Source organism: Lissotriton helveticus, chromosome 4_1 (genome assembly GCF_964261635.1).
Source record: "Lissotriton helveticus chromosome 4_1, aLisHel1.1, whole genome shotgun sequence".
Taxonomy (NCBI): domain Eukaryota; kingdom Metazoa; phylum Chordata; class Amphibia; order Caudata; family Salamandridae; genus Lissotriton; species Lissotriton helveticus.
Window position 1 is genome coordinate 1,220,726,127 of NC_136063.1, and position 10,829 is coordinate 1,220,736,955.

The window sequence follows — 10,829 nt, forward strand, 5'->3', positions numbered from 1 at the left end:
TTCAGGACAGCTAAACCCATAAAGTACGTTCACTTACCCTTCTTTGTAAGTGAGCGCAGTGGCTCACAGTTTATGTTGTCATAGGTGCAGTCTTTACCTATGACTTATCAAAGGAGGCTTCAGTCCTCCTATGATGCGGGAGAAGGCAGCCCTTTGTGAAGAGCAGCCTAGTCAGACGGTGCTGCAGTTTCTCCCAATCCTGAACAGACCCATCTGTCAAACTTTTCCTTCATTGCCAGGAGCTGTCATGTCTGCAAGTTTCGGTGAAAGATTCTAAATTTGGTGGTGGCGGTCCCTTGATATGGTGGAGATACTGTATTCTGCCATCCCATCTGGGCAAACACTGTCTGACAAATTCTAAAGTAGACCCTTTGTATCTTGCAATGCTTTGAAGATTTATTAGGGACAGAGCTTCACCTTCTCGACCTTCGTTATTCTCCTACCAAAGAAGAATTACTCCTCCTCCACATTAATAATCTCCCTGTAGTGACCTACATCGATAGATTTGTCAAAATAAGTCCAGGTTTAATCAGAGTATGAGTGGTCTTTAACAAGATCTGAAAAAATGTACCCCGTGGCATCTACCTTACGGCATCATTCTGAAAATCAGAAATGCCATGTTTTACGGATATGTACTAAGAAGAGAGGAAGTGGAGCAAAAATACTGACTATTTGGTGTCAGAGTGCATCTTCCTTATTTTTGTACTGGAAGTGTTATCCTCTCTGGAATTTAGTCATTCCAGGGGAGCACATTGAATGGTCCCTTTTTTAGTAATGTAGTCCTTCAAGAGGAGCTTGTTGAATGGTCACTTTATTTTTTAGGAAAGTAACCATTGAACTTGTTCCTCTGGAAGGGCTGAATTCCACTAAGGACAGGACTGCCAGTACTTCACTTCACTTAATCTGGTGTGCCATTTTCCTCAGTAGATAACTATTTAGGGATAGCCTCATCTTGGTGTGGTCTGTTGTCCCAGTGTCCCAAGTCAATCACTGACGCCATGATACATTGTCTTATCATATTTATATTTTTATTGTGCTTTTTCTTCTTGGTAGAGTGTGTATAATACAGACCTGTTCCTGGAGCTGTGCTCCACGAGTATGAAGCTGGTATAGGCTTTTCTAGCAGTATGGAGGGTCTATTATTTTCATGTTGTCAGGAATAAAGTTTTACAAATCTTTGGTATGTTCGTGGAGCCTTTATGATGGATTGCTATGTTTGCAGATGTTGGATTGTGACAATCTGGGTAAAACCAATGCAGGGCGATAATCTTTGTAACAATTTGATTTTCTTCCACCTTGTCATCCACTGTTAAACATAAAAAAAGGGACCACAGTCCAAAGCACCTTCCTATCCGAGACCTGACCAACAGAATGACATTTAAAGTCACAGCCTACTTTTTGCCAGGAGTGAAAGGATAAGACTGATCCTGTCATTATCTGTACCATGTAGATTAAGTGCAAGAAGTTCTGTGCCACTTAAAATTTAAGTGTCAAAACAGATTTTGCACAGGGCCTTTGGAGGTCACATCTTACCACTTCAACCACACACTGCACACTGGATTTTACTCAAATATCTTCCAGTAGTAGACTCAGGACTCATTTATATCTATTGGATCTAATTTTCATCTGTATGTTGGTCGTCTCTGAAGGATAATAGTAAAAAAAATATAAAGTAACCCATTTTACTACAATAGCAAAACTTTAAATACAAATAATAAAGTTACTTTTTTGGTAACTTGGTTACTCATAACCTCTAGGATATTTTCCTTTATTAACTTTGGAGGTACCTTTTCACGTAGCTGTGGGATCGGTAACTGCTTCGAATGCGGGTCAATATGAACATTGCGCCCTAGATATTTTTCTGATGCTGTGCACATGTCTGATCTGTGTGCCATGCAAAACCTGCCAACCTTTCTATGTGTATTTTTGTGCCTTTGCCAGTTCCCCCAATTGAGGTTTGTTTTGAACCAATGGCTGAGAGGTCACTTTCAGAGTAATTAAAAAGGGATAAAGCCTGTGGACTAAGAGTAGCGGTGTCACCATAAGGCTTTAATGTGTCTTACTCCTGCAAACTGGCTTTTTTCTTTTCCCTATTTTTTGTGTACATTTCACACCAATTGGGGATGAGAATTGAGATGGGTAAGGCATCATTAAGCACTTAAAAATGTTTATGAACAGTTCACGCAGTTCCTCCTAGCCAAAGTTACCACAGTGGAACAAAGTGTCAATAGAGTAGTGTGTGCAGAATATGTGTGGGAGTAAATGTCTGATGCAGCTGTCCCAATGCATAGTGTAGCAATAGGTAGAATACCTTTTACCTCACTGGCAAAATGCATTGTTGGAACCTAGCTTGTTGGCTCTTCTTCCCACTGAGGAGATAGACTATCTTCTGCTTGATCAGTACATCAGCGACGGCTGCCATAAACAAAGGCTGGTGGGTTGGGTGGGGTTTCGCGGGAGGCGTTCTGTACGGGGGGGAATACAAGGTAAAATAGTTGCTGCCGGCCTCTCCACTGTCGCGTCACTCCACCTCTCCTCTTCCTCCCTGCTGGTCCCAGCAGCCCCTGGGACAGACTCCCTGTGCAATCCCATCGTGTAGATTGGCCAGAGCAGACAGGAACGACTCCCTGCTCAGACAAGGGAGTCAGTGGTGTTTCTCCATCCTGGCTGCTCAGTGCAGCTGGGCTGGAGAAAACCTAAGTGTGCATGTGTGTTTCGGTTGGCCTGAGACGGCCGGCCAAAACACATATGTGCACTTAGGGAGTGGAGTGCACATAGGACTCCTCCTCCCCCTGCCATGCCTCTGCCCGCCCCGCCCAACTCCGCTGGCTAACAGCCGGCAAGTGTAAATTAAAACAATACAAGAACATTGTTTTAATTTACATTTGCTGGCTCTGGGCCAGCAGTGGGGCGACACTCCTCCGCCATTGTGGAGGAGCTGCAATTGCACTACACCCTTACTCTGCATGCTTCAAAACCAAGCAATTCTGGAGGGCCCTCATTCAGATGCACCCACCACTCAGGTGTGCCATGGATGGCTCTTCACCAAACAAGAGACACAGAGGCTATGTGGATCATCTGGTGTAGATGTTCTGTGACAGGATGCTGATTCTTGCTGAATAAAATCTGGTAGTATGGTGATATGTTTCGAGTCAAAGATTTGGGGTAATTGGTGGAAAAGGGTATTGTTTTAGGGGAGAAGGTTGTAAAATGCATGAAACCAGCATTTCATTTGAGGGGGTGGTGCTCAATTTTGAGAACTGGGACTTATTTTTCAACATCAGGCTCTGATGAAGAAAAAGAGAGAGAAAGGCTGCAAAGATAAATTCAGCAAAGGAAGAAAAAGACGAGAAAACAATGACAAAGGGAGAAAGAAAGGGGTAAAAATGAACCTACAACTTTGAGATAAAGGGACAGAGAGTGTAGGGTTGTGCATGAAAGAAACATGAAGTGGAGTTAAGACTGGGTAGCCTTGGTATCCTGTAACCCTGACATTCAGCAGCACTGGTGCCAGACTTCTGAGAATAACTTTGGGTCCAGGCACTTTAAAAAAAAAGTATACAAATTAAGCACTGCCTGAAACATATGTTCAAGGCATATGAGCTGCAGATCACACACTTGCATTAGATCGCCATCTGGTGTTGGGCTCGGATGCTTGCACCTTGTTGTCTTGGAAGAAGTCTTTGTAGTCACAAGATAGGTGACTCCTCCCTTGGACGATAGTGCGCATGGGCATCGACTCCAACCTTAGGTTGTATTTTTCTGCCATTGGGTTCGAATGCAACTTTTGCGCTCCAGTTCAAAACTTGAATTTCAAACTTTTTCGACGCGCAAAACTTTCTTAAAATCTTCAAATTCACTTCAGACATTGAAATCTTCAACGCGACTCTCATCGGCTCGATTCTGGTTGTTGGCGTGGGCCGCTGGGCCTATCGACGCCGTAACGCCTACGGCTTATGGAAAAGACGCCGTTCAAAAAATGCCCCCAGTGTGGAGCGAAATTCCCACACAGTGACAATCATAAGGACTGCAACCTGTGTCTCTTGCCAGAACACGACGAGTCCAGCCTGCGCCTCCTTTCGATCAAAGAAGGCCTGTAGATAAATCGGCTTCGAACATTTCTAAACCTAAGGACCACGCCTCGGCTCCGAAACCAAAACCTACGGAACCAAAAAACAAGCCTAAGGATTCTACCACGCCTCCTAAGGCCAAAGAACATAAAAATCAGCACCAGCCCCGCTCCGAACCAAATTAATCGACGCCGAAAGGGAGTATTGAGGAAGAGGAACTTTTTCATCCAGATCCTGTTGATCGCAGGCAGAAAAAGATCTATATTAACCCTAAAACCGGACATGTAACAGCTGTGACATCCAAAAACATAAAGCCAGTGCCTGTGAAGAAGAAGGACTCTGCTACATCACCTCTCCTGTACCTCCTGCTAATCCTATTCCTCTCCCCAAACCTGCTACACCATCTCTACCTGTAACTTCACCTCCACATTCACCACCACCATATGATGATGATGATGATAACCTAGGGGTGGGGGGAGACCCCAATGATCCGTTCACAGATCCAGACGACCCACCACAAGACAATCGGGATTACAATGATCCAATAGATCTTCCAGACCTCCCAAGCCCCCAACCATACCCAACACAACCATCTCTCCCAGATGATAATAGTGGTTTTGGACAATTAATCAATAGGGCTTCTGTTTTTCACGGTTTCGCAATGCACTCAGACAAATCAGAGGAAGATTTCCTTTTAGATACATTTGAACAGTCCCAAAGAACTGTAAAAATATTACCAATTAATAAGGGGGTCATTAAACATGCCCCTGACACATTTAAAGATCCTGTACGAGCCAGGATTCTTAATCCAAGGATCGATAAAAAAATATAGACCTTCCCCTGACGACCCTGCGTACATCAAGGGACAACTACCTTTAGATTATCTAGTAGTTTCCAACGCTAGAAAACGCGCAAATTCCAAAACCTCCGGGATGCACCACCCCAAATAAAGAATCCAAATTAATAGATGCATCTGGCAAAAGGGTAGCTGCGCAGGCAGCCAATCAATGGCTCATAGCGAACACTCAAGCGCTGCTAGCTAGATATGAAAGGGCCCACTATGATCAGCTAGAAACCCTATTACAGCATTTGCCTGACCAAATTTAAAACTCAAGCAAATGATCTCATCCAAGAGAGCAAACTGATAACAAATGCCTCAATTAAATGTGCCCTTGACACAGCAGACATTGCCTCTAGGTCCATTAATACCAGTGTGCTGCTCAGACGACATGCCTGGCTACGCATTTCAGGCTTTAAACAAGCAAACCAGACAACTATTTTAAATCAGCCGTTCAATCAACTACAACTTTTTGGACCGGCTGTGGACACTGCTCTTGAAAAAATGAAAAAAGACACAGAGACTGCTAAGTCCATGGGAGCGATACAGTCTCCGCAAACACGTGGCTCCTTTCGTCGCTCCTTTCGTCGCTCCTTTTACAGAGGAGCCTCCAAGAACATGGGCACAGATACCTCATCTTCCTTTAACAACAGTACCCAAACATCCCCATACAGGATATTTTAGAGGAGGATACAGAGGCAATAACAGCAATAACAGCAGAGGAAGAGGGCGAGGTAACAACAACACTCGCATCTCCCCTGCTGCTAAACAGTGACTTCCCTCCAGTCCCCCCGAACCGTTCCACTCCAGTCGGAGGAAGACTATCACAGTTCCTACCTGTCTGGCAATCCATCACTACAGACAAGTGGGTAAGACAAATTATTCAATATGGTTACTGCCTGGAACTTACAGCTACCCCCCCAAACATACCACCCAGATAGCGTCCAATGTCCACATAACATCTTACACTTTTAAAACAAGAAGTTCTTTCACTGCTTCAAAAGCATGCCATAGAGCCAGTCCCCTTACTACATCAGGGAACAGGAGTTTAGTCTCTGTATTTCCTAATCCCCAAAAAAAGACGGGTCCTTAAGGCCAATACTCGACCTCAGACCCCTCAATCTGTATATACACTCAGATCATTTTCATATGATCACTCTCCAACAAGTGCTTCCTCTACTGCAACAAAGAGACTTCCTTGCCATGTTAGATCTCCAGGACACCTACTTCCACATTCCCATACATCCTGCTCACAGGAAGTATCTAAGATTCGTAGTGGACGGACAACATTATCAGTTCAAAGTCCTTCCGTTCAGACTCACCACCGCTCCCAGAGTATTTACCAAATGCCTGGCAGTGGTAGCAGCACACTTAAGGAGACAGCAAATCCATGTCTTCCCATACCTGGACGACTGGCTAATAAAAGCCAAGTCGTTCAACCAGTGTGTTCAACACACTCAACAAACCATTCAAACACTGCACAACTTGGGGTTCACAATCAACTATACCAAGTCTCACCTCCAACCCTCTCATGTACATCAATACCTAGGAGCCACAATAAATACTTCCACAGCTCTAGCATATCCCAGTCCAGCCAGGATAGCCAGTATACAAGCTCTCTCTCCCAACCAGAGTGTTCATGCAACTCATAGGCATGATGGCATCTTGCATATTCATTGTACCTTATGCAAAACTTCAAATGCGTCCCTTACAGGAATGTCTAGCACATCAGTGGAATCAAGCTCAGGGACAACTTACAGATCTGGTGTTGGTGGACAGCCGCACACATCGCTCTCTGCAGGGGTAGAACACAAAAAACGTATCCAAAGGGCGGCAGTTCCTCGAGCCTGTTCCACAGATAGTACTAACAACAGACGCATCACACTCAGGATGGGGAGCACATCTCCTCAATCGCACAACTCAAGGCAAATGGACCACCCAACAAAAAGTGCTCCATATCAATCATCTGGAATTGCTAGCAATATTCCTAGCTCTAAAATCATTCCAAGTTCATGTACAAAACAAAGCTGCCCTGATCCGCACGGACAACATGACAGCCATGTATTACATACAAAAACAAGGAGGCACACATTCTCTGCAGCTGTCCCAGCTTGCACAGAGCATTTGGAGGTGGGCCTTTCCACAACACATATACCTCCTTGCAGAACATCTTCCAGGAGTTCAGATTGCTGATCTGTTAAGTCGACAGACACAACACATTCACGAATGGGAACTACATCCACAAGTTCTTCTACCATTTTTTCAAATGTGGGGCCCACCAGACGTAGATCTGTTTGCCACACACGAAAACGCAAAATGCCCAACCTTCGCCGCCAGGTTTCCACACCCACGGTCCAAGGGCAATGCGATATGGATGAACTGGTCAGGCACATTTGCGTACGCTTTTCCGCCACTCTCACTGATTTCACTAGTGGTACGCAAGCTCCGACAACAGTCTCTAAAAATGATCCTAGTGGCTCCCACATGGGCACGCCAACCATGGTTCACAACACTGTTGGAACTCTCAGTAGTCCCACACCAAAAACTACGCCTCTCCCCATCACTACTAAGGCAGAACCATGGAGAGATAAGGCACCCCGATCCAACTCAACTCAATCTAGCGATCTGGCTCCTGAAGTCCTAGAGTTCAGTTACCTTAACCTTCCACCAGATAGTATGAACATCATTAAAGAGGCCAGGCGCTCTACCACCAGAGATTGCTATGTAGCAAAATGGAAGAAATTTGCCATTTACTGCACTAACAATCATATCAATCCATTGGATGCCTCCATCCAAAACATCATTTGCTATTTGCTACATTTGCAAAGATGTAATCTAGCATACTCATCTATACGTTTACATCTAGCAGCACTTGCCGCTTACTTACAAAATAGACAACACTTGTCACTTTTTAGGAAACCAGCAATTAAAGCCTTAATGGAGGGCCTTTAAAGGATCATTCCTCCTAGATTACCACCCTCTCAGGTATGGAATCTCAACATTGAATTTACTAGGCTCTTGGGACCCCCATTTGAACCTCTACATAAATGTGAACTTCAGTTCCTCACATGGAAAGTAGCTTTCCTTATTGCAATTACCTCTCTCAGAAGGGTGAGTGAGATCCAGGCTTTAACCATACAATAACCCTTCTTACAAATACACCGTAACAAGGTGGTTCTCAGAACAAATCCAAAATTTCTTCCTAAAGTCATCTCTGCTTTTCACCTTAACCAATCAGTGGAGCTACCAGTGTTTTTCCAAAACCCGGACTCCGTAGGAGAAAGAGCTCTTCACACACTAGACGTCAAAAGAGCCCTACTTTATTACATTGACAGAACTGAACCTTTTCGCAAAACAAAACAATTGTTTGTGTCTTTCTCCCCACCGCATAAAGGTAATCCCATCTCCAAAGCTGGGATTGCAAGGTGGATCGTTCAATATATCCAAATATGCTACCTAAAAGCTAAATGCACTTTAACAATTTCCCCTAGAGCGCATTCAACACGCAAACTAGGGGCTTCCTTGGCATTCTTAGTGAACATTCCCCATGAAGACATTTGTAAGGCAGCAACATGGTCTACAACACACACCTTCACCTAGCACTATTGTGTTGACGTGCAAGCCAAGCAAGAAGCTGCTGTAGGCCAGGCTGTTCTTAAAACTCTTTTTCAAACAACTGCAACCGATACAGGTGACCACCGCTAGGCAAGTGTGTGATCTGCAGCTCAAATGCCTTGAACGGAATATGCTACTTACCAGTATGCATCTGTTCTTGGCATGTAGAGCTGCAGATACACACACGCCCACCCACCTCCCCGAGACCTGTATCTGTTCCAGTTCTAGCTTACTTAGATAAACATGCATGGACATCTTTTTCTTTACTACTAACTCCATCATTTCCCATCATGGCGAAAAACTATCTAAGGATGGAGTCGATGCCCATGCGCACTATCGTCCAAGGGAGGAGTCACCTATCTCGTGACCACAAAGGCTTCTTCCAAGACAACAACAAGGTACAAGCATTAGAGCCCAACACCAGATGGCGATCTAATGCAAGTGTGTGGATCTGCAGCTCTACATGCCAAGAGCAGATGCATACTGGTAAGTAGCATTTTCATTTCTTGTTGGTATTCACAAACATTATTCATGGCTCATCCCACCTTAGGGAAGAACGTAGATGAACTCCTAAATAAAGGTTTAAATAAGTGTTTTGGAGGTCGGGCATGGTTGTGAATACCCCCAAAATTAATGGTAGTATAGTAAAAAATGGTAAACCACCCTGGAGCAATATTTTGCTGATGAATCGAAAAATGTACAAATGTCTGCTCTGTTAACTGGAAAGTAAATAGGAAGTGAGTGTTACCGACCATAACGTATGCGTGAACATCACTTTTGTTTAGTGGCTGTGTAGGGAAATGTTAGTATATAGTTAAAAGTCGTTTCCTTTGGCATTGTTAAAGTTATGTCCTTCTTTTCTAGATCAATTCTACACGTTTACAGAGGTGCACCCGGACTTTGCAGAGGAGTACATATACCCTGAACATACAGGATACGAAAGCTGCCTGCACACTCCTTCAGCTGAGACGCCGAATGGTTTCTGTACTGATTTCAGCCCAGAAGAGGAAGAAAGGAACCCGCTGATAAAGAAGCTGGACTGATCACAGAACAACTCCATTGTACCTCTCCTGGCGAGAGGTGACGGTCTTTTCTTAGGCTCTGAACATAGTTGCTCCAAATGTACATGACAAAATATTGTATGTAACTTTTTGTGAGAGTTTATTATCTTTTTCACTTCCGTAAAATGTTAATTTATCATTATTTTCATATTAGAGATTGGGATGTTATTTTCAGTTCCATTTTTAAGTGTCTTTTGAAAGCCAAGAATGTGAATGCTCTCCATATGTAGTCTTTGTACTTCAGAGGAAGCCACACACTTATTTATAATCGACTTTTTCTTTTCCTGTACTGTACACGGTGTCTTACAGTGTGCACCTACAAGGGATAATGCTCTGACTACTGTGGTGTTTTGTGCACTTTGGTAATTAGTAGTTTATCTGTATCCAACGCTGTACCTCGTTTATTGCTTTTGCTCATTAGTTCGAGGCAGTTTTGGAAGACAGCCGTTATGCTCAGGTTGATGTGTTTTTTATTTTCGATGACGCAGTGATTGAATCTGTCGCAGTGCCCGCATCTGGGTCCTAGACCGGTGATTTCCGGCAGTGTTCCTTTTTCAGGAGCTCATCTAGAGCCAGAATAAACAAAACAAACAAAACACATGAAAGATACAGAAGACATTCAGGTTTGTGCGTTGTATTTGCGGTATCGCAAGCTGCGTGACTGCAACATACATGGACATGCTTGGTCAAGGCCGGCTTTAGTGCTGGTGGCGCCTGGTGCGTCAATCATTTTTGGCTCCCCTCCCCTCCCCTGCATCACCCCCCTCCCAATAGTCAGCGCCCCCTCCACATGTCAGCGTCCAGTGCAGCCGCACTGGTCGCACAGTCCTAAAGCCGTCCCTGCGCTTAGTGTAAGGAATGCACCAACAAGCTAGTTTATTTAATTGATTATCAACTGTATCATGCAGTTTGATTGGTTGATGTCCAATACTCCTGCACAGCCTTGCTCCCTCGATTAAGATGGTTTGGGAGTTAAATCAGGCCACTGACTTCAAACTATTTTATTTTCTCTGATGTTGACATTGACATCTAAGATTGCAAATGGGCTTATCAATGCCAGCACTGTACTCTTTTGGCGTTCCTTTCTTTTAAAAAGCACTGATTTCGTATTTGTGCATCAGTAAGGTTAGTCGCACCAGCAGCCTTACCATGAAGTCTTCCGTGGCCAAACATGTGGGACTTCCGCTCCAGAATTTGGATAGAACTGTCATGGACTCCTGAGTAGGAAACGCATTTTGCACATTT

The 10,829-nt window shown here is 44.1% G+C and overlaps 1 protein-coding gene across 1 annotated transcript in view; it reads left to right on the plus strand.

Annotated features, from left to right (window-relative positions):
- The window catches only part of LPCAT1 (lysophosphatidylcholine acyltransferase 1), a 585,759-nt gene extending 575,433 nt beyond the window's left edge, over nucleotides 1-10,326 (plus strand). Inside the window, exon 14 of the mRNA XM_078685765.1 lies at nucleotides 9,388-10,326. Coding sequence (XP_078541891.1) covers nucleotides 9,388-9,566 — 179 coding nt within the window. The 3' untranslated portion in view covers nucleotides 9,567-10,326. The remainder of the gene's footprint in view (nucleotides 1-9,387) is intronic.
- Nucleotides 10,327-10,829: the final 503 nt, after the last annotated feature.